The 23,790-nt window shown below is 41.6% G+C and overlaps 2 protein-coding genes and 1 long non-coding RNA gene across 10 annotated transcripts in view; 1 reads left to right on the forward strand and 2 right to left on the reverse strand.

Moving 5' to 3' along the window:
- Positions 1 to 6,879, forward strand: part of TECTA (tectorin alpha) — an 83,523-nt gene extending 76,644 nt beyond the window's left edge. Inside the window, exons 18-23 of the mRNA XM_081172807.1 lie at positions 766 to 929; positions 2,720 to 2,968; positions 3,066 to 3,228; positions 4,074 to 4,161; positions 4,482 to 4,598; positions 5,616 to 6,879. Coding sequence (XP_081028933.1) covers positions 766 to 929; positions 2,720 to 2,968; positions 3,066 to 3,228; positions 4,074 to 4,161; positions 4,482 to 4,598; positions 5,616 to 5,713 — 879 coding nt within the window. The 3' untranslated portion in view covers positions 5,714 to 6,879. The remainder of the gene's footprint in view (positions 1 to 765; positions 930 to 2,719; positions 2,969 to 3,065; positions 3,229 to 4,073; positions 4,162 to 4,481; positions 4,599 to 5,615) is intronic.
- LOC308574711 overlaps positions 1 to 23,790 on the reverse strand; it is a 204,586-nt gene that overhangs the window by 95,041 nt on the left and 85,755 nt on the right. The gene's annotated exons all lie outside the window — the stretch shown is intronic.
- Positions 1 to 23,790, reverse strand: part of LOC308574640 (uncharacterized protein) — a 44,369-nt gene that overhangs the window by 16,439 nt on the left and 4,140 nt on the right. For 2 of the 8 annotated variants that reach the window (XM_081172739.1, XM_081172740.1), the window contains exons 1-9: positions 21,587 to 21,679; positions 21,077 to 21,253; positions 20,524 to 20,591; positions 18,637 to 18,880; positions 18,380 to 18,523; positions 13,990 to 14,110; positions 11,084 to 11,196; positions 8,812 to 8,895; positions 7,193 to 7,237 (exon numbers count right to left, since the gene is read on the reverse strand). In XM_081172739.1, coding sequence (XP_081028865.1) covers positions 7,229 to 7,237; positions 8,812 to 8,895; positions 11,084 to 11,196; positions 13,990 to 14,110; positions 18,380 to 18,523; positions 18,637 to 18,880; positions 20,524 to 20,591; positions 21,077 to 21,124 — 831 coding nt within the window. In that variant the 5' untranslated portion in view covers positions 21,125 to 21,253; positions 21,587 to 21,679 and the 3' untranslated portion in view covers positions 7,193 to 7,228. Of the gene's footprint in view, positions 1 to 7,033; positions 7,238 to 7,484; positions 8,896 to 11,083; positions 11,197 to 13,989; positions 14,111 to 18,379; positions 18,524 to 18,636; positions 18,881 to 20,523; positions 20,592 to 21,076; positions 21,254 to 21,586; positions 21,701 to 21,818; positions 21,977 to 23,790 lie in introns of those variants that run through there. The other 6 variants (XM_081172735.1, XM_081172736.1, XM_081172738.1 and 3 more) reach the window with 5 other exon arrangements.

Below are 23,790 nucleotides of genomic sequence, written 5' to 3' on the forward strand. Positions count from 1 at the left end.
CAATCTCTGCTTCTTGGTCCTGTTACTTCCTCAGCTTCCGACATCTCCTCTTCCCTCTCTTCTCCCTCTGATCACTCATCATTGTCCCACCTCCATTCCCTGCTTCTTGGTCCTGTTACTTCCACAGCTTCCGACATCTCCTCTTCCCTCTCTTCTCCCTCTGATCACTCATCATTGTCCCACCTCCATTCCCTGAGCTCTGAGCCTTCCTCCCTTGTTGGTTCCCCAACTGGTTCCTCCCACTATTCCTCTGTATCCAACCAGTCCATGACAGGCAGGTCCTGCCCTTAGGAAGCTTATGATATATCATAGACTTTTATCATAATTTTAATTTATTATAAGTAATCCTGAAATTTTATTTAGGGCTATCCACAAATTCAAGAAGGTTTTGTCAACTGATCATCTACTTTTTAATTGATTCCTCAACTTGCCAGACTTCCATTCTTCTCAGACTATCCACAGACCACATAAAGAGATTCTTCACTCAAGGTAGCTTCTTTTGGGTTAGTCTTCTGTTGGATGGTTCCCTCCATTTCACTCAACTTAAGCAAGAAAATTTAGACTGCAATTCTGTATACACCCAGTTTAGAGTAAGTTCCACTGAACTCAATACAAGTTACTACTGAGTAGTCTAAAGCACAGATTATGGCTTTGGATACTATTAAAGAGAATAATACAAGTGTCGAGAGGGCATCTGCACATTTAAGAGGCCTTTAATCCTTCTATGTGTATCTCCCCACCCCCACATTTTTCCCCTCTGCGCAGTCCAACAGCACCCACATCATGTACAAAAACACAGTCTGGATTGAAAGTGCAAACAACACTGGAAACATTATCACTCGGGACCGAACTATCAATGTTGAATTCTCCTGTGCTTATGAGCTTGACATCAAAATTTCTTTGGATTCCGTTGTGAGACCAATGCTCAGGTAATAGAAACACCTGTTTCCTTTGTACACATGGAGAGGTCATTTGGGTGGGAAGAATAAAGGCCCTGCTCTCATTGACTTAATTTGGAAGGGTACAGGATACTCTGAGGTGACACCCACAGGAATATATGGAGTCAATTCACATGTTATATTGGATTTGACTTCCTTTCTTCCTTCTTTCCTTCCTTCCTTTCTTTCTTCCTTTAAATGCTGATGTCATTCCTGTGTCTGAGTTCATGAGAGCACTGTCTGAAAATTGGCATAAATGCAATCATTGAGACAGCTAGAGCGCCGGTGGCAGAAAACTCATTCTGAATCAGACAGGACATGGGCTAGAGCTCAACGTTGAGCCTACCAAGTGGCAATGGTGACAGCGAAGAGGACCTTCTTCACCGCCTCTATTGCATCTGCAGAAAACAGCAACAGGAGACTCTTTCAGGTGGTTCGCAATCTGGTCCTGAATGGGGTAACGGTGCCCCTGAAGGACCAGGTGCTCAACCTGGGAGTCATTTTGGACTCACAGCTGTCCATGGAGGCGCAGATTAATTCTGTGTCCAGGGCGGCTGTCTACCAGCTCCATTTGGTATGCAGGCTGAGACCCTACCTGTCCATGGACTGTCTCGCCAGAGTGGTGCATGCTCTAGTTATCTCCTGCTTGGACTATTGCAATGCGCTCCACATGGAGCTACCTTTGAAGGTGACCCGGAAACTACAATTAATCCAGAATGCGGAAGCTAGGCTGGTGACTGGGAGTGGCTGCCGGGACCATATAACACCGGTCCTGAGAAATCTGCATTGGCTCCCAGTACGTTTCCGAGCACAATTCAAAGTGTTGCTGCTGACCTTTAAAGTCCTAAGCGGCCTCAGTCCTGTATACCTGAAAGAGCATCTCCACCCCCATCGTTCAGCCCGGACACTGAGATCCGGTGCCGAGGGCCTTCTGGTGGTTCCCTCATTGCGAGAAGTGAGGTTACAGGGAACCAGACAGAGGGCCTTCTCAGTAGTGGTGCCCACCCTGTGGAACGCCCTCCCATCAGATGTCAAGGAAATAAGCAGTTACCCTATTTTTAAAAGACATCTGAAGGCAGCCCTGTTTATGGAAGTTTTTAATATTTAATGCTGCATTGTTTTTAAGACTTGATTGGGAGCCACCCTGAGTGGCTGGGGAGACTCAGCCAGATGGGCGGGATATAAATAAATTATTATTATTATTATTATTATTATTATTATTATTATTATTATTATCCAATTCATGAGCTCCAGGCATACAGCCATTATGTGGTTTCTGTGACTGGAGACCCATGGGGTGTCCCCTATGTTTGCAAAAACTTACACTAACATAGGATGTGAACCAGCCCTCCAACTGCCCAGTTAGTACTGTTCTGATCACTCTTTGATCCTCATATGCTTGTACCTGGGGCTGCAAAAGATATTGTCCCTCCTGTAGAGGCCTCTGGTGCCTAATGTTTGAAAGTTCTCATGTATGCATAAAATAAAATAATTAGGAAAAAGAACAGCGAGTCATAATCCATGCTATTTGTCTGAAGAATGAGGTAGCTGAATTGCTGTTTACAGCTTATTTCAGTGCATTCATCACCTTATGGTGTTTTAGCATTTTATTGTAATCCATCCTGATAATATACTTGAAAGGGCAAAATATAATTAATAAATAAATAGGCACCGGAGGCAGATTTAGACTTGCTTCTCTGACTCAGCAAACTTGCTCCATGGTTTCTCCAGGATATTTTCTCTATTCACTCTTCGTTAAGCTTTATAACTCTCCTTTTCAGTGTGATTAACCTGACAGTGCCTACACAAGAAGGCAGTTTCACAACCAAGATGGCACTGTACAAAAACTCATCCTACAAGCATCCCTACCGGCAAGGTGAAGTGGTGCTGACCACCCGTGACGTGCTGTATGTTGGCGTCTTCGTCCTTGGGGCAGATTCCACCCATCTCATCCTAATGCTGAATAAATGTTATGCAACACCTTCCCGAGACAGCAATGACAAGCTCAGATACTTCATCATTGAAGAAGGGTAAGTGACACCCTTTTTCCTTCCTCGGTTTTGGAAATTCCAGAGATTCCTCACAGCTGTGTTGAGAGCTGGGACTTTTTTTTTTTTTGCGTTGTAGGTGCCAAAATATAAAGGATAACACAATTGGGATTGAAGAAAACGGAGTTTCACTGACTTGCCGCTTTCACGTCACTGTCTTCAAGTTCATCGGTGATTACGATGAGGTTCACCTCCACTGTGCCGTTTCACTTTGCGACTCAGAAAGATACTCTTGCAAAATAGTAGGTGGCATGGAGCGTTATATCCTGGCCCGGTAGATTTGCATAGCTTAGACTCTACACAGGGGTCAATGATCATCTTATATAAGCTCACCTCAGTGGTTATGGTCTGCAGGAGAGACTCTACTCAAAGTGCCCTGTGACAAAACCATGGAGTTGGAAATGACCTCAGAAGTCATCTAGCCCAAACCCCCAACTAATGCAGGAAACCCACAGCAATAGCATCTGTGTAGATGGGGAAATGCATGCATTTTGAGGGATGGTGGTGCATTATGGATATCCCAGTAAGGTAAAGGGACCCCTGACCATTAGGCCCAGTCGTGGCCGACTCTGGGGTTGCGGTGCTCATCTTGCTTTATTGGCCGAGGGAGCCTGCATACAGCTTCCGGGTCATGTGGCCACCATGACTAAGCCGCTTCTGGCGAACCAGAGCAGCGCACGGAAACGCTGTTTACCTTCCCGCCAGAGCGGTACCTATTTATCTACTTGCACTTTGACGTGCTTTCGAACTGCTAGGTTGGCAGGAGCAGGGACCGAGCAACGGGAACTCACCCCGTCGCAGGGATTCGAACCGCTGACCTTCTGATTGGCAAGTCCTAGGCTCTGTGATTTAACCCACAGCGCCACCCGTGTCCCAGATATCTCAGTAGTCACCGCTAAACTCTGGAATCCCCAGGAAGATTACCTATATTCTCCAGATGTTGTTGGACTACCATCATACCTGGATGATGGACATGGAGCCCAACAACATCTGGTGGGCCACACCTGCTCTAAGTCTTTACCGTGATTTCTAGGTGGATTTCTAGAGTGCACACACTTATAGCAATCTTCTCTCCTTGTTTGGTCAGAACTGTCCTCAGAACGCCAGGAGGGCCAATGACTATACCAAAGAGCTCAATGAGCAGATCATCTCTGTGGGGCCAATCAGGAGGAAGCGTAAGTCTGGCATTTCTTCAATTTCCTGAAGGATGATGGGTTCACTTTACTCCATGGCTACAGTGGTGGCATTCAGCATGTTGCAAAGACAGAATCCTGCCTTTGTTAATAAACTCTCTGGTCCCCAAGGTAGCAGGGGAAAAATAGTTTTGAGCATTGAAGATGGAAGGGTTCAGAGCCTGACTAGCCATAAACCAGCATCACTGTGTAAAAATCAGTTTTCATGTGAAGCAGTGGTAACTTCACAGTGTCACTGTGACCCAGACCATTCCTCCTTATTGGAAATATTCCACTTTCATTTTTTACATCTTGTGTTTTAGGTTTAGACTGGTGTGAAGACAATGGAGGCTGTGAACAGATATGTACAAGCCAGATGGATGGGCCTCTATGCAGCTGCGTAACAGGGACCTTGCAGGAAGACGGCAAGAGCTGCCGAGGTGATGTATCCAGGCATTCCACAAGTTATTCTCTTAGGAAGGTTTGGAAGCAAGGCCTCCCTTTAATGCCAGGAACTGCCCACTTACAAAAACTGACATCCATTTCCTTTGAAATATTTTACAATTCTGGCTGTTGTAACTTTGTCGTGAACATATGAACAGCCTTCATGCTACAGACCATTAGTCCATCTATTCAGTACAGTCTACTTCAGCAGTGGCTCCTCCAGGGCTTTTTTCGGCCGGAGCTCACCAGAACTCAGTTCCAGCACCTCTCAGGTAGGTGATATTGCTATTCTAAGACAACAAGGGAGACATTCATGGTGTGTTCCAGCACCTTGTTTTCTAGAAAAATAGCACTGGGTTCCTCAGTGGTTAAAATGAGAACCTTCTCCATGAAAAGTATGTGCTCTGTTGCTGACCACTGACCTTCCCTACTTACCCTCCTCCCCCTAAAATTTGTGACATGGACCACCTGTCACTCCTTCCTATATGAATATGTATGGAGAGTCAGTCTGGGCCAGCTTAGTCGATTAATCATAGGAGTTTTAGTTAGTTGGTTGGTTGATTGATTGATTGAACAAACAAACTGCACATGGAGGAAAGCTGTATTTCTGAAGAACACTTTCTTTGATTTTTAGATAGTCCTGGTATATTGTAGCAGGCATCATCTTAGAAGAAGCATTCTCTCACTGTAAGAGGACAGGGAGAATGCCTCTGAAGGTGCTGTGCTATCTCTAGTTTTTATAAGCCCTCATATATATATATTTTAAAAAAACTCTTAGAATTGTTCCCTGATTCATTGGGAGGTCCTTGTTTAAAAGTATTTTAAATCAATTAATCTAACTGATTTAATTTATTATATATTTGCAGCCACAGTATAATTTATTGTACCGTCAAGATCTCACTAGCTGTATCCCGGGGCTACTAAGAAAATCAAAACCAGTACAAGAAATGTAGGCTCTGCCTCTTTAAAATGTGGCTCATGAGTTCTCTCTCTTCTTCTTCTTCTCTCTGTAGCAACCAGCTCATCAAGTGGACCTCAAGCCAGGCTGCTTCCCCTCATTGTTACCCAGCTATCGTTATGGTGTATTCTCTGTAAACCGATTCCAACATAATAATTAATCTTCAGCTTCTACTTAAAGTACTGTAATTTACTTTAACCCTCCTAAGTCCCTGTAGGATACGCGCATGCAACCCTAAACCTGCGACCTGCACTGACAACAGTCATCGCCATCTACGACAACACTTTGTCCGTTGCTGCACTGGAGTTGTTGGCCTGCTTTTAATGGTCTTAATACTAAAGAAAGCTGGAAAAATTTAACAGGGCACTGCACTCTTCTAAACATCAGGGATGTGTCCAACATGATGCGTAGCAAATAGTCAACTGTGTTTCTCCCTCTTTGTCTTCATTTTTAGGACAATCCCCACTCTCTCTTCCTGTTTAAATTTTGGAGGAAAGTATTTTGCCTCTTTGATCACTACTTGATCTTGGAAGAAAAGGAAAATGGGCTGTAGGTAGTCATGGAATTGGTGCCCTGAGATCTATGAATTGCCCCCTGTAGGCTCCTATTATGGAGGCCCTCCATCATTGTCATTTAGTTCAGGCTCTAGCCATTTGTTTGTTCATTTTCTTTTTGTGTGTGGTTGCTGTGAGTCTTGCATGCACAAGAGAAATTAACCATTGCTAATTTCTTCATAGAACATCCAATTGAAGTTCTCCATTCACACAGCAGGGCTAAGAGAATCAATAGATGGGGGCAATCTACAGGTACCTTGAAAATGTCACCATAGAGTGGTTGGCATGTGGGAAGCCATCCCAGTTTTTGTTGCAGCTGCCATCATTGCCACTCACACATCCAGTTTAAATGAGCAAGCTTTTGGTCATATGAAAAAAGCATTTCTTCTTGTTTTGAGTTCTGGCCACTCTTCTTTCTCTTGATATATTTGTTCAAATAGCTTTAAGACGAGACAACAGGCAACTTGCTTTTGGAAACCTTGTTTTGAATGTGGGGGTTCTATAGATATGCTGGAGAACATTCAGGTATAACATTTCACCATAGAAACAAATCCATCAAGAGAAATGTCTGTGGTGCAACCTACCACCAAGTTTATCAGAGGTTTCAATACAGTGTGGACAGAAACCTGTGAGTTAATATTTTGTGAGGTCTGTAAGGATCTCTAGGAGAGAATTCTCAACACCTCATCAAACTGCAATTCCCAGGATTCCTGGAGAAGCCGTGACATTTAAAGAAGCAAGGATTGATAACAGCTTCTAGTGTTTCAGCCTGAGATCCTATCCCTTTAATTATGCTCACATGTTATCACTGAACTCAGTAAATAGCTCACAAAAGAGCTTTGGACAGCTGGGATGTCTTCCCTCCCCCACCCCCAACCCAATTCAAACTCTGTCCCTTTTTGTTATACATTCAGCCAAATAATTTAAACATGGTTTATTCTTAATAAAACTTTGTGTTCAGATATGCTCATTTCCTGTTTGTTATTGCATCACATGGGGAATCAAGATAAATATAAAATTGTGTTACACTCACATACATTACTCTGAAATGAAACATAAGCATATCAAAAATCCTTACATTATTCAGGTGCTCTTTTCCTCTCTTCTGTTTCTGTTAAATACCCTTTAAATGAAATATATCATACAGAATGAGTTAAGCATGTACCTCAGTCAATTATGTAGCAAGCTCCTCTATGAGAACAGAATATCATTCTTGTTAAGGGAGAGATATTCTGTTAATAGTGCAAATCCTAGTTTTAATAGGTGCAATGGACTAGATGCAGTAGAACAAAATGCCTCCAGTCATCTGCAGAAGAGGGCATCTGCATTAAACTTGGCATACTTAGTACAGGGCTTTAAAAAAATGGATCAGTCCAATGGTCCATCTAATCTAGCATCCTGTTCTCACAGGCAACTGGATGACTTTTGGAAGCCCAGAAGCACAACCTGAGTACAATGGCATTCCACCCACCTGTGATACCCACCAAATGGTGTTCAGAGGCATACTGCCTCTGAGAGTGGAGGTGGAACACAGCTATTTTGGCTAGCAGGCATTGATAACCCAGAAAGCCACCTCAGACTATGCTCAGGCCTCAAAGGACTATTCAGGCACAGAAAGGAATAACAATTCTAACACTGCCCCGCTGTGATTGGGAAGGCCGTATGGAGCCCCTGAGTTGGCGGATGGGTCAGGTATAAGGAGTCTTGACTTCTGCCCTTTGCTGGTGCAAGGGAACAATGGTAAGCACACACCTAGAAAATAAGAGTTGAATGTCCTTAAGTCAATCATATTGAGATAATCCAGGCAGCTTCCAATAAGCAGCCCAGGTACTCAGATACCATGGTGGGGAGTGACATTCTGGGGCTTGCAGAGGCAATCCAGCCTCTCTGCGCACTGTGAAGCTTCGTCATCAAGGGTAGTCCTACCTCTCAAATGCCCCAAGTCAATCAGATGTCAGGGGCTGGACTCTTTGGCATGATAAGCTCCTGAAATGAGACTCTGGAAACAGTTGGTATCTACAGTCAAGGGGATTAAACAGTGCCAGGTCTATGACAGACACTTGTACTCCACCCACATATATGAACAGCAAAGAGCAGGACACATAAGTTAATTTTATGAAGCTTCCTGCCACAATTTGTGGTGATGGCCATGAGCTTAGGAGGCTTAAGATGGAATCACATACCTCTGTGGGAGATGGGGAAATACATGTAACTAATTAAATGCAAAATCTGCAAAACACCACGTGAAGAAAAGTCCTTCACATAATGCAAAATTAACTAGTTACTAATGGAAATAACTAATGGAATTTGCAGCTACTGCCACAAGATGTAGTGATGGGCAGCAAATGATTAGACAAATGTATTTATAAGTCTGTTAATGGGTATTGACCATGATAGCTAAATGGAACCTTTAGGATCAGAGACATTCTACCTTAAAACTGCAATTGCCGGGGGGGGGGGGGGGCAAATGGCAAAATAGAGTTTTTGCACTCATGGTCTGCTTATGTTCTTCCCAGAAGAATCTGGCTGGCCACTGAAGAAAATGGATGCTAGACACAATGGACCTATGATCTGATTTAAGAGAATTCTAGTGCTTACATTCTGTTGTTTATGCATTGAGCATTAATATGGATATACTTGTCTGTCCCCCAAAATGCTTGTAATAAAACTACCCCCCAGCCCCAGATTCCTTTCTACCTGAGCTTTCTTTTCATATTCCAGCAGATCTTCCATGTCCTCGTCCACCACTTTATTCAGCTCTGTCAAGATAACATCTAAAGCCTGAAATACACAAGAGAGGCGTCCCAAAATTTAGATGAAAAGGAAAAAGTGAGGGCGGGAGCTGATCCAGGGAAAGAAACAAGCTTAACACTTTCTTTAAATTGAGGCCTTTACACAAGTCAGGTTACAGCACAAAGGCTTCATGCTCTGTTTTTTTAAATATATATATATATATAAAATGAGAGATCTGATTTGATGTGAACCACATTGCTGTTTTCATAATAAAAGAAGTGGCAGCCACATGAGTAATTTGAGACAAAGCAATATCCCATCAGATTAGAGTCAAAAGAATGTGCCAGAGCCTGAAGAAACACAAACCATGTGCCCTGCCAATCTTTCACATTTTAAGATCTATTTTTAAGGCTCCTTGCAGTACAAAGTAGAGTTTAAAACTTGCTTACTCTGCTGCCATCTGCTGGAAAATTTGGTTTACAAATCTATGGTTTGCAATGATTTCAACATCACAATGTTTTCCCCTCTAATAATGATATACAACCCTTAAGAGTCAGTAGTCCATCTGATCTGCAGAATGTACAAAGGTAAATAACAAAGACTTCTTGAAAAACAGCACTTCCGTCAAATTAGGAGGGCAAAGCGCCTCCAGAGGCAATGGGCATTTGAAAGGTCATTCAAGGACGTATCAGGACAGGCATGCTTCCTGTGGCTATAGGATTTTGCTATTCAGGACTCAAGAATGGTACTTTACGACTTTCATAAGGCTTATAAATAAATCATATACCAGCCTTTGGTCCAGAATAATTGCACCATTCACCTTCTGGTAACTCTACGTTTGATGTGTGACTAAAGGTAAGCAAGAACCTACTGAGGATAATGGAAGTTGTGTTTAATACAGCAAGGAAACAAAGAATAATAATTCAGGGGTGGAAAGCCTGAAAATGTGTGCTCTAACTCCTAGGAACTATCTGATAACAGTTATTCTGTAACTATCTATTCTGTAAAACTATTCTGTAAAAATAAGCTAAACCCAATTGTTCTAGATTTCTGCATTACAAGACTGTTACAATCTGCAACCAGACTGTCAGAACATGTTGTGAACAGATTATATTTAAAAGGTTGTTGGAACAACTGAAGGAACACAGTTGTCTATGCATTCAGTGACAACTGGACACAAAGAATTAGGTTTGCAGTGCAGAGCGGGAGCCCATTTTAGCTTAAGCGCCCTAAGGCTGATAGGATATTTCAGGACAGGCAAAAGAAAATACTTCTTCACACCGTGCCTAGTTAAACTGGAATTTGCTCCCACAAGCTGTAGTGATGACCACCAACTCGGATAGCTTTTAAAGAGGATTAGACAAATTCTTGGAGGATAAGGCTATGATCTGTCTCCACCGTTGAAGGCAGTACTGTATGTCTCTGTAAAACAGCTGCTGGGGACAGAAGTTGGGAGAGTTCTGTTGCTCTCAAATCTTCCGTGCAAGTTTCCCACAGCACGGGCAGACTTTGGTAATCTTTCATAATATGGTGCCCTGTTCCATCTCCAGTTAAAAATGATCAGGTAGGAAGTATTGAGAAAGATCTACATATTCATTTGGAAATAAATTTCACATACTTATATGGGATTTCCTCACTTGCCTTGAGGAAGCCTTTTTTAATTATAGTTTTACTTATGATACATACAGTAGCATTCTGTACCAGCCTATGTGTGTGGAAGGCAAAGACCTCGATTTATCCTCCACCTCAGATACTGTGAATGCAAAGCTGCTGTTCTGTGAGTGTAAGGAGCCCACTACCACTATGTACTTAGGGCAATTGCTGCATTGAGGCACTTAGAACAACTAATGCACTGGAGTATTTGACTTAACTTCAGCACTGTGAAGGTTAAACAGAATATTTAATAGGGAAAGAGATATTAGGAGGAGCAATAATCTATGATTAGCAAGGGAGGGGGAATCCAGCAGCATATGATGAAGTAGGTCTCAACTAATCTCTCTCTCCCTCTCCCTCTCCCTCTCTTTCTCTCTCTCTCTCTCTCTCTCTCTCTCTCTCTCTCTGTGTGTGTGTGTGTGTGTGTGTGTTACATCCGACTCTTTCCCCTTAATTAGCTCTGAGCCTGCTCCGGTAGAGGTGGAGGAGAGGCTGGGTGGGTGAAGCTCCTCTGGACACTGCAGTACAGGAAAGATAAAAGGCAGCCAAAACAATCAACATTTTAAAATATGAGCCTACTTACCACCTCGGTAAAAGCTTTCAGATGGAAATCTCCCAGGGGAATGTTTTCAGAGGTAACTCGCTCCTGCTGCTGAATGCTAAATAACTGCTTAAGGAGAATATCGAACATAAAATCTAGAAAGAAAAAGGTAGGCAAGGAAGATTGAGGGCCAAACTGGACATGGCATTTGTCATGTGGTTTGCCCTGGTGAGCTTGGAATTCTCTCTTTTTTATATTTATTATTATTTATTAATTAAATATCTATATTGCTCTTCATCCGAGGATCACAGGGCAGTTTGCAATAGATAAACACACAAATACACAGTACAGTAACAAAGTTACTAGTAACACACAGTTTAAAAGGCCATAGATTAAAAACAAACAAACCTGAAATAGCAGGGGGCAGAGAGGAGCCAATGGGCACTTTCCTACCAATGCAAATAATAGTTGTGGGGAAAACAATTCTAACCAGGATTCCAACAAGCCCCTGCCCTGCTGTAACAGGTCCTGATCTAGCTTTCCCCCCACCAAATAGCACTGTATCCTTCCTGCCCCTAGAAAAATCAGCGATAACAGCAATGTGGCTATATCCCCATAAAACTTGTGTGCAAGGATTTTCTTGAGGGATAATTGATACCCACTTGAGAAATGTTGGTAGGACAATACAGCCGTATGGACAGGGCTTTTTTTTTCAACCAAAACTCACCAGAACTCAGTTCTGGCACCTCTTGGGTGGATGCCATTGCCATTATAAGAGAACAAAGGATGTGTTCATGGTGAGTTCCAGCACTTCCTTTTTTAGAAAAATAGCACTGTGTATGAGTGTAGCACGATGGGTAGCTATAGCTGTTCCTGCCAGTTGTCCATGCTCTGGTGACTTCCTGTTTGGTCTACTGTGATGCACTATGTAGGGCTGCCCTTGAAGATGGTCCGGAGGCTGCAGCTCATGCAGAATGCAACTGCTTCGTTGGTAAGGAGAGCAGCTCAATGTGACTATCTGTTACCACCGGACCTGAAAGCATTGCACTGGGGGGCCACTAGGGGGCGCATTGGAAGATGGCTGACAATAACATCTCTCCGACCCACACGAGGTACCGTATTTTTCGCTCTATAACACGCACCCGACCATAACACGCACATAGTTTTTAGAGGAGGAAAATCCGTAGGCATGCCACCCGTAGGCATACCCTCCATAACACGCACAGACATTTCCCCTTACTTTCTAGGAGGAAAAAAGTGAGTGTTATGGTGCAAAAAATACGGTAATTTGGAGGCTATGATGGGGGTAATTAGCCTCCTTAACCCCCCCAGGATTGGGGGGGACGGCCCTTGCCTGCTGTGCCCTATACCACCCCTGAATTTGTGGGGGTGGGGGCACTAGGCACAAAGCCCTCCTGTGGGATTTCGGCACTCCTGGACGCCGTCCCTGATTCGCGCCACTAGATGCAAGAACTTCAAAAGAAACAATTTGGATGAAAGGAATGCACATATTTCAAGAAAGAAGGGGGAGTAAAGACTGCTAACAGAAGAGATCTCTGACAAAACAAGATAAGAATAAAACATGAGAAGATACGCCAAGATAAGGTACGGCAAATGACTGATGGGGGAGGGGAAAAAACTCTCCCTTCTTTTCTTATGTGATTAAACAAGAATCCCCTCCCCTCACGAGTCAGAAATGTCGTTTTGAGGACTTAAGCTGTGGATTTAAGGCTGTGTGTGTGGAGATAAACTTTCGAACCAAAGAAGAGCGTGGAATGTGTAAGAGCTTTGGAATGACGCAGTTATAAATGCCGTCGCCATATTGGGAAGTTCTGTCGGAGGTCTTGAGTCTGGGAGGAGAAAGAGAGAAATAGAGCTGTTTATATATTGTGGGTTAAACTCCTCAGTGGGACTTAAGAGTGACAGTTTTACAAGACTATGATGGAAAGAGTGATGTTATCTATGAAGGAGATGATATATGGAAACCATCTCGATTTGAGGATTGGAAGAACAGAAAATTCACACAGGACTATTATTACTATTGGTGTTTATCGGCTTAAGGAGACTATCAGAAGAGATCATAAAGAAAAAAGAGAAAATATATGAACAAGATGTGATGTGGAAACAGCAAGATAAGATGGGATAGAATTATGAACTCTGTTTGGACTGATTTGGATTGATTGGGACATTAACGCAGCAGCAAGAAGATGATCAGAATTCCCCTTCAGATCTTGAAATATGGGTCCCCCCAACAAAATTTAAAATTCGGCTTTGTAATTCGAAATTTATGTGATATGATTTAATTTGATGTGATTGGCCAGTTAATAAAAATTATTTTTTTTAAAAAAAGAAAAGAAAGCATTGCACTGGCTGCCAGTGAGCTATAACAATTTATGAATGTGTAGAGCCTCTTTGAGAATTTTTACTGGCCTTGCCAAAATGCTGTTTACTGAATATATTGCAGATATTTTAGATATTAAAAAAAAATACACACACACCCCAAAAAAAATTTGTTCTAGGAAAATGTCTGAGCATGCAGGGTCTATTTGACTGTCCAGTTCCATCTGACTCCCAGATCATGGCCAGTGAGTGGCATGCAGAAGCTGCTGCCTACAGGATTCCACTTTTGCCACGCTACTACTCATTTGTTGTAACATGCAAAGGCTGACTCCTGCACTTGGTGGCAGATGCACCTGACCATCTGAATATTAAGGGTACTTTAAATCTGCAGTGTAGGTATGCCTAGTATCTGTCATATTTAAGCCCGACAAGCATTGTTCATACCACGGTAACCTTCCTTGGAAATGTAATCAAAGCTCACCTCTCCGCCAGCTCTTTAGTGTTTGCAAAAGGCTTCTTAGATCCCCAGTGTTAAATAAATCCAAGATATTATGGCTTTCCCCAAAGTTTCAGGCATTCCCCTCCCTCCCCAGCCGTTCAATACTCACTATCTAAAATCGCGCTTGAGTGCTCCTTCCCAGAAAACCTTGGGCCCTGCAAACTCATCTTCCCTATCACACACTCCAGGAGAAATATATCAATAAGTTGTTTAGCGGCAAGCACAGCAACCTGGGAGGGGAGGAGACAGAAACAGACACCCCCATTACATTTCTAAAAGAAAAAGAAAACATTCTTCAGCAGCTGCTTCGTAAGGTTTTTCATTGCGTTCAAGGAGAGAGAGTTCCAGTGGCTGCCCTTATAGGTGTGCAAACAAAGCAAGCTTAGTCTACCCAGCCTGGTTTCAGTGCTTTCAAAAGCTTTTTTCTCTTTTTAAAAAGAGCAATAATGAAATATGTTTTTATTTGTTTTTATTCTTGCAACAGTTTTATCTTTTTTATACTTGAATATGATATTGTTGTAATCTGCCCTGGGACCTTATAGTGAAATGTGGGCAAGAAATCTTATTAATAAATAAATACATCTGCTTCCTGAGAATTAATGAAAGAACATATATTCCCAAACTCTACATGCCGCACAGCCTGCTTAAGGGGTAAACCAATTCCCCTGTGAAAGTGGCAGCAGTGTCCAGCTGAAGTTCAGATAAGAGGTTCAATCCAGCAAAAACTGGATGCCTCTAAATCCAACCAAGATCAGTGGGAATAACAAGTATTTTAGTATTAATGAGACACTGAACTGTGACATGGCATTTAACTGTGATGGTTACACATACTTAACTTGCTGCATTACAACCAATTTCTTCAAGTGAGAGCAAGTGCATGACCGATTTGGAATGATTCGGCTTACCTCTCATGGACAATCTAAAAGTGTATAAATATTCTGACATTTAAGAGATAATGATCCATGTCAGATCATATAGTGCAGGGTCAAATTGTTAATGTGCTTTAATTCAACAGCCTCATATTTTATCCATCCCCCAAAGCATTTTTGTCCTCAAGTACGGTGACCTTAGGGTCAGAGAAATATTGTCTCTGGAGGCTGCACTGCTGATTTCCTTAATCAGGATTGTGCCAAGCAGCACTGAACTTGAAAAATGTCACAAAGTGTGATTTCTCTTCTTTCTTTAAAAAAAAAACCCACCAAGTTTTATTAGACCTTCTGGTTTTGTGAAGAAGTTTGAGGTATCTCAAGCAATTTCTGTTGCAGTCTAAGAAGTCAACAAAAAAAACACCTGTGTTAAGTTTCAAGAGTCAGGATACGCCCTTCTTCAGTAGTTACTTCCTAATTATTTTATTCCTACCTGTTTATACTGCTGCTGCTGTGTTTCTTGCTTTTACTTGGCCTTATATTTTTGCCACAACCTTCCTAACATATTCCAAAAGAGCAAAATATTCAGGTGAAGTCAATTGTACTAAATTGTTAACTTGTAATAACACAAGTACAGTCCTCCTGGATCAGATCAAAAGCCTTTCTTATCCAGCACTTTGTTTCCCAGTCTGACCAACGACATGCCTCTAGGAAACCTCCAAGTAAGGTATGAGGGCAACAACTTTTCCCTGTTATTTGCACCCAAACAAGTACTTCTGAACATGGCTAGTCCATCTAGCTATCATGACTAATATTCAATTTACCTTAACTCTTTTTTCTTCCAATATTTTTTCTTGGATATTTGAATAACAGATATAACATCACATAACAGGACACAACCACCACCACCAAAAGCAAATATCAGGTAATACATAACAAAACTATTCTCAGCTATCCATACAGAGAATCCAAATATACAAAACACAACGTCTCGGGGGCTGCTTATAAATTATTTAGTTCATAAGAAGATCTTGTGTCCAGAGTAGGTATATTCAGTCTGTCCTGCTCATGACATGCAGACCTGCAAAGATGCCCTTGAAAGTCTGTTTTTAAGTTCAATTTTGTTCGTGGATGAAATAAATGGCCTCCACACTGCATTGAATTTGTCTGGTTTTCCTTTTATGGCTTTCGAGTTACGTGTTTTCTCAGCAAGGGCTAGACACTAGACATTCTTGTAGCATAAATCTACAGTCCTTGAAAGCTTTCCTTGTTTGCATTGTGGATAACTGAACAACCATCGGCAATATGATCACTAAGTCTTTAGATTTCATATCAGTATTCAAGCCCTCGATGATAGTTAGTAAGACACTTGGGGTGAGAAAACCAGCCTGAACTCCTTTTGAACATCACCTAAGCCAAGGGTGGGGGAACTCTGGCCTTCCAAATTTGGTTGAACTGGAATTCTCATAATCACTCAAAAATAGTCATGCTGGTAGGGAATGTTGGGAGTTAGAAACCAGCAACATCTGGAGAGTTCCCCACCCCCAATCTAAGCTATGTGGTAGCAAATTCATTAAGCAGCTCACGAAGAAGTATTTTCTTTTAGGAAACACTATATATAGATTTTATAGATAAGGCTTATCCACACTTACCTTTCCTCCACTCTTTCCAGGTACTGTCCGTGATTTAAAGCTCCATGTCCAATTGCCCTTTATTTTTGCTCTGGAGTTGTCCCCACAAAAACCCGCTCTTTAAAGCTCAATCAAGGCAAACAGCAATCCGTAGAAAACCCAAATTGGTGTTTGCTCCAATTCAGCTTTAAAGAGCCTGTTTTCATGGGGAAAGCACTGGCCTGTGCCTGGAAAGTATGGATAAGCCCTTCGTTAATAATAATGTATTCCAGTACAAAATCAGAGTTTTCCTGATGCCATGTTCATATCTCAAGTAGGGTGGCTATGAAATAAGCCTCACCTTCACACCTCTGCCTGGCCAAAGGGTGAGTTTTGATATGCTTCGTGGTTGCTGTTGTTTTTCAAAAGAGGTCTTAAAATGCCACTTTGATGCTGAGAATCAGTAAAAGGAAAAATGCTTTGCTTGGCTACTAAAGGATAAGAACTGACAGGCGGCATAAATACTTGTGGCATATGATTTATAGATTACACCCTGTCGTGTTGTAAGGAACTTGGCATGCATTGTAATGGATTTGGTTTCTAATAAGGAAGAGTGCATTGTGATTTTGTGTAGCTCCTTGCTGACGTACATGCAGAGATGCTTGTTTGTGGAGATTACCTTGGCAGAAGAGGGGAGGTTGACGTGCTCCTGCCTGATATGCAAATAAATGAAGACAGGTCTCTGCATTGTGCCTGACAATAACAGCAATCTTTTCTTTCTTTTTTATTTCTTTCTCCAAGTAATTAGAATGTGAAGGACAGAGTCCAGACTGAATGATGTGCCTTAATAGTGAGATGAATCTCAAAGAGAAATGGCACTGAACAGACAGTGAAGAGTGGTGGTGAGAGAGGCAAACTCATTTCAGTGCATCAAGTAGAGGGAGCGTGTAACCCTCACTGCTCTTGTGGGATGATTAGAAGTAATGAAGTTCATTTTATTAATGGCAATTAATATAAAATTAGAAAATGGCAGTGGAAGGAGAAAAAGCTCAATGGCAGGTGAAGGGGACTGTGCATATCCAGAAAACCACCAGGAGTCACTTGCTAAATTTCCTCTTTGAATGGCAAGTCTGAGCATCCTGGGCTTTGTCACAGAGACCCAAACTTCTGCCCTCCCCCAACTTACTTTATTTTACCTTCTGATACATTATCTCACCCTTCCTCCAGGGTGCCTAAGGCTGTGTAAACGGATTTCTTCCTCGTCCCCATTTTATTCTCACAATGCTCCTGTGGTGTAGGTTAAACTGAGAGATCGTAACTGGCTTGAGGTTACCAAGTGACTTAGATGGCTGAGTAGGGATTTGAACCTGGATCTCATAGGTCCTAATCTAACCTCTATACCATACTGCAGCCTTCACCAAGCTGGTGCCCTCCAGTCAACTCCTATGTTACAGCTGTGCTGGTTGGCAATATTGGGAGCTGATATGTTTTTGTCTTTTGAGGCTTTATTATTTTAATTGCATAGTATGGTAGTTCTGTTTTCTATTGCAACATACATCTCAAAGTCACTATTTGAAATTTATATACATGTTGTTGTTTTGTAAAAAGCTTGTCTTAAGTACTAAGTGGTATGAAAATATATAAAATATAATCTAGAATATAGACCCCCAATAGTTCAATAGCATCAAAAAATATAAAAAGTTCCAGTTGTCTATTTTATGGTTTCTCTTAAGCGCAGCTAGCTTAACTGATAGAATAGTTTGGCCGTTATGATATAATTGTAATCGCTTATGATTAAATTAATGCAGGTCAATAAATGATTATTATCCATGACAGCAAAATGGACAATCCATGTTCCATCCAGTGTAACTTTTGGCTGGAGACAAACTGGAGGGCATCAGTTGTCTTCATATCCTGTTTCTGGCTTCCCAAAGGTAAGAAACAGGATGGTGGAATACACAGACCTTTGCTCTGAGCCGACAAGGTACTTTTTAAATTCTCAGAGCACAAGTTCTAAGCTTACCTCTCCCTTTTGCAGTTTAAACATTTCAGAATGATATTCATCAAGGACAGTCTGAACTAAGGCGTTGGCTTCCTCCTCAACAACACACAAGATGATCCCATCCAGCAGCTCCTCTTGGTCCAATTCTTGCTGTGCCTCTTGGATCTAAGCCAGCAGTAAAAGAGCATATACATCAGAGAAATTCTGCATTTATTTCCTTTTGCACAGGGGGCAGGAAGGAGGAGATGTCGGAGAATGGTGGCCGGTATATTACTCACTAGTTTTGGCAAAGCTGCACGGGCCACTTCAGTCACTATTTCATCCATGCTATTGAAAATAGCAGCCCTGTTGAGGTAGGCATCGGCAAAGTCCTTCACAGCGCTTTTGACCACATCAGTAGATGTATCTCTTGCCGCTTTTGCCAAGAATGGGTCTAATGACAACGAGTGAGTGAGGTTCTCCATGTCTGACAGAGGCTCTTGTCTGGGAACCCTGGGAAAAGACTGGCCTTGATCCAGAGAGCTGTGAAAGACAATAAACTGTTTGTGCCTCTCTGTGCAAAGCTCTTGCACAATTAATGGGCGAGATGAACTAATCAACACAGCCCTGGTCAGCAAGCATTATTAACAAACGCAAAGCCATAATCTCAGAATTAATTGGATAATTCAGCAGTTGAGCCATACTTGTACAATAGCATTCATTAACTGCTTCAGTTAAAAGTGCAGGTTTTGTATTTGTAATCTTTACGAATGACAAAGTATCTGGACAGTTACTGCTTATTTTCCAAGATACTTTGGTTTTTATTGATACATTAAAAGGTTTTTTTTATTCTTGTAATAGTTGTATATACCCCAGTGTGCATAGGTTGGCATTCAATTACATTTTACTCACATCAGACCCACTGAAATTAATAAACATGACTAAATTAGGCCCATTAATTTTAATGGATCTGGTCTGAATAAAACTTGGTTGAATACCATCTATAGCCTCCTGGTTATGGGTGGAATTCAGTGTAGTGCTATTACAAACATTATGTCTGCACAAGCTTATCAGCTTGCCAGATGGAACGATCCCCATTTTCCCTGCAAGCTGTTCTAAGCGTTCTCCATACCCACACCCACACGAGCCAATTTGGAGCAGTGGGGGAGAAAAGAGGAGGGAAGTCCTGTTGCACAAGTAGAAGCTCTTGCACAGGGCTTCTGCTGCCAGGGTTCATTAGGTGAGTCCTATGTTTTTATTGGGTGGGGAAATCATCCTTTATTTTCTATTCTCTTATTTATAATGCTAATAGTTTATTTGCTGTTCCACATTATTGCCACCAACAATTATTCACTTAGCAGCCTCACTTAGGCTGTCATACAATAATAAATGTTTGCCTCTGAGTACGTCCCATTGAATTCAGTGAGGCTTCTGTGTAGGGACTGCACCATGGGCATAGCCTGGATTTATGTTGGGGGGGTAGGAGTTTTGTTTGGGGGGGGGAGAACCGAGCTATCCTTGATGCGATTGATCAGATAGTTAAGTATTTTTATTTATTTACTTGATTTAGGGGGGCAGTTGCCCCCCCTCTGCACACCCCTGGGTACACTCACAGACTGCACCATTTGTGAATCTGGCACATTACAGAACATTATTTATGCAAAGGGGCGTGGGTGGCGCTGTGGGTTAAACCACAGAGCCTAGGACTTGCTGATCAGAAGGTTGGTGGTTTGAATCCCCACGACAGAGTGAGCTCCCGTTGCTCGGTCCCTGCTCCTGCCAACCTAGCAGTTCTAAAGCACGTCATAGTGCAAGTAGATAAATAGGTACCGCTCCGGTGGGAAGGTAAACAGCATTTCCGTGCGCTGCTCTGGTTCACCAGAAGCGGCTTAGTCATGGTGGCCACATGACTCGGAAGCTGTACGCCGGCTCCCTCGGCCAATAAAGCGAGATGAGCGCCGCAACCCTAGAGTCGGCCACGACTGGACCTAATGGTCAGGGGTCCCTTTACCTTTACCTTTATTTATGCAAAACAATTCATTTCAGGTGGGGGGAAAGTCATTTTATAAAAAAATCCTAGTCTGATCATATCAAAGCAATGTTCAACATGCGAATACATTCAGAATTTGTTGTGGGAAAGCAATTCAATAACTTTCAATGCAAAGGAAAAGTATTTTATTACTTACTTGGATTTTTCATGTTCACCTTTTGAAGGTTTTCTATAAGTGAATTTCAAAGGGTGAAGTCTCTGAATCTGTGTGATACAGAGGAACATTGGTCACTTACAGTGCCAGATTTACATATAAGCTAAACAAGCTATAGCTTAGGGTCCCACTCTCTTGGGGGCCACCCAAAAATTATGAGTCTTTGTAAATTTTGTTTCTAAAGGAACTTTTGTTATTGCCAAATGCCAATGTGTTTGCATTATTAAGTTTGTTATGAAGAAAAAATCATTTTAAGTTAGAACTTAGGAATTATTTCACTCTTAATATACTTCTTCTTAATTGTATTTCACCATAATATACTTCCTCTTAATTGTATTTCAGTTCAACAATTACTTTGATAAATACATATTTTGTTATGTGCAATTTATTAAGTCCATAAATTACCATATAGCATATATTCAACACAAAAAACAGCAACAATTTGTTGACAAAGGACAGCTAGAGATATAAAGGGCCCCATTACCTTCAGTAGCTTAGGGCCTCATCAAACCAAAATCCGGCCCTGGTCACTTACCATGAAGGATCCTTCCAGGCAGATATACAGAATGCATCCAGATGCCATTGGGTTAACCCTTCCATTGCCAAAAATATCATCATCATCTTTATAGACCTATCCTCATTTATGAACCTGTATCAACCATTTTACAAGTCCTTCAAAGCCAGTTGTAATTCATCACTGCTTTCCAGTCTCCTGGGGAAAGAAATCATGGGCACAAGCCACTGCAAATGCTTCCTGCAAATGTGCCACAGAAATAAATAAAACTAACTGTACTGTATTCTGGGAGAACTCCCCAATGGATTCTGCACATCACCTTTTTGGTGTGTGTGTGTTAGGTAGGATACAGTGAGAAGACACTAAGAGAGGTGGACTGCTGGCTATTATTTTGGTGTATTTTCAGCATTTCTAAGATGCCTTTCAGGGCAAATTCCTTTCAGAGCAGTTCACATGCAGGTTTGAAAAATGTAATAATAATAAAAAAGCACAGCAATTGCAAACTAAAGCACCAGTCTTAAAACACTATACCTTGAGAAAAGTTGTGAAGTCTTCCATGAGCATTTCCATGAGGATTAACAGATTAGCACATCTGAAAGCAAACTCATCACCTCCCCAGAAACAGGGAATTGGGGTTCTGGGTTCCTAGAAAGTATCCAGAGAGCAAAACTTGATTTAAGCTCTGAACAGTGAGAAAGGAGGAAGCATAGTTCTCTATGTATTCTTTTGTATGGGTGAAATGTACAGTGGTGTTTGTACTTACCTGTGTTGCTAGGCTGTGTGTTTTGCAATAGTTACAGCTCAGCACCTCAGAAATCTGTGTCAGACTGTCAAATTTCAGCCACAGGATGGAAGCTATTACTAGCTTTGATGTTACTGGGCAGTCCCAACTCCTCTGCTACTCTTTGCCATTTCCTGTCCCTGAAATAATGCACCAGTATTTTTTAAAAAATCCATTCATAAACAAGTAAGTGAATAGGAGGAACAATTTTGAGGGTTGTTTACATATCTTCAGATATACTGTTACCCCTATAGCTCTGGCTAGCAATTATTTTTTAACAGGATCCATATTATGAACTGAGGAAAGGTCAACATGAACAATTCAGTAAACCGTTCATGCACCACACATTTGGGCTCTGGGATATAAGACAGGTGTGACTCATTGGGGATCCATAATTGTGGGTCATAAGCTGCAAAATTTAGTTGATCCTGCTAGCTGGTTACCTTAGAACAACAATTATATAAAACAGAGGCAACAGACACAGACTAGTCTGGATGTCAATTTACCAGTTATGCAAAACACAATCATTAGAATATCTTGCTCGAAGGGCATCTCTTAACTAAAATTTACCTAGTTTTGTATCACTGAACCTAAACTAAACTGGAATTGTAATTAGACACATTTGGTGGGTATGTCTTTGAGCAAGCTGCCAGACTAGTATCTAACAACAGTAAACATTTATGATGCAATCCTTTGCAGGTCTGCTTAGAAGTGAATTTAACTGCAAATGCCAATGTGATTGCAGCTTCAGTATGGTTGGGGAAATGGCAGTATCATTAATACAAATCTTAAAACATCAGACCCTCCAAACATCTCTATTTTCCATGGACATCCCTGATTTAGAGAAGCTGTCCTGGTTTCTGATTTGATCCCAGAATGTCCCACTTTTCCTTCGGATGTCTTATTTTCATTGGATAAATGTTGGAGGGTATGGAGTTATCTGACCCCCCGAGCCATCTGAAGGCAATCCTGTATAGGGAAGGTTTTTTAAAAAATGTTAAATGTCTTATTATGTTTTTATATATGTTAGAAGTTGCCCAGAGTGACTGGGGCAACTGAGGAAGATATATGGGGTGTAAATAGTAAAATTATCATTATGGAATGAGACGTCCCTATTTTCATCGGAGGGTACAAAACATTTCCTGAATAAGGTAAGTCAAAGTTATGCACTCGGGCATACTAGTGTGCCACAAGTGAATTGCAAGCACCCTACAGGAAATAAGTAAGTAAGGGTTCTTGAGAGCCCAACATACCCATCCTCAGAGATTACCTGTTCTTTTATAAAAAATAAAAAAAATCTAGCTCTGAAGCTGGCAAACTCTGAGACTTTGCACGAGTCACTGTTCCAGGGTATGCCTCCTTGCATTCATGAAGCACATGCAGTACAGTGATTTCTTAACTGGGCGATGAATTAATTCTTTTCTTATCTACAATCTAGAAGGCAATTAACGCTGTAGATCTATGCAGTTTTACCTGGATGTAAGCCCCATTGCAATCACTGGATCTTTCTTCTGAATCAACATGCACAGGCTTGCCTGGCACAATTCAGACCCAACCTCTTATTTAAACAGAGCACGGACGCTGTTTTTGTGCTATTTAGTGATATTGCTTTAGATGTCATGGGGAATAACAGATGGGCAACATTTTGCTGCGTCAACAGCCTCAGCAATTATTGTTATGTCATTTAAGGGGCATTGTGCTTGGCACACTTTGGCTCATTAGCACAAGGAAGTAACATACAGCAGAATTATTCTGGTGCCTCATAAGTGTAGTACAACGGAACTTTTGTAGAATAAAGACAAAGCATTTCCTTTTATACTTAATAAGAAAGGTTTCATTTAGTGTAAATATTGGAACAGACTAGCTTGCTAGTCCAAATTTGCCAAATAGTGAGAATTGCACCAGAATTACTTTCTTCACAAGGAGGCCCAATACCTGTTACATTCATGTACAC

Source organism: Podarcis bocagei (assembly GCF_964188305.1).
Source record: "Podarcis bocagei genome assembly, chromosome: 15".
Taxonomy (NCBI): domain Eukaryota; kingdom Metazoa; phylum Chordata; class Lepidosauria; order Squamata; family Lacertidae; genus Podarcis; species Podarcis bocagei.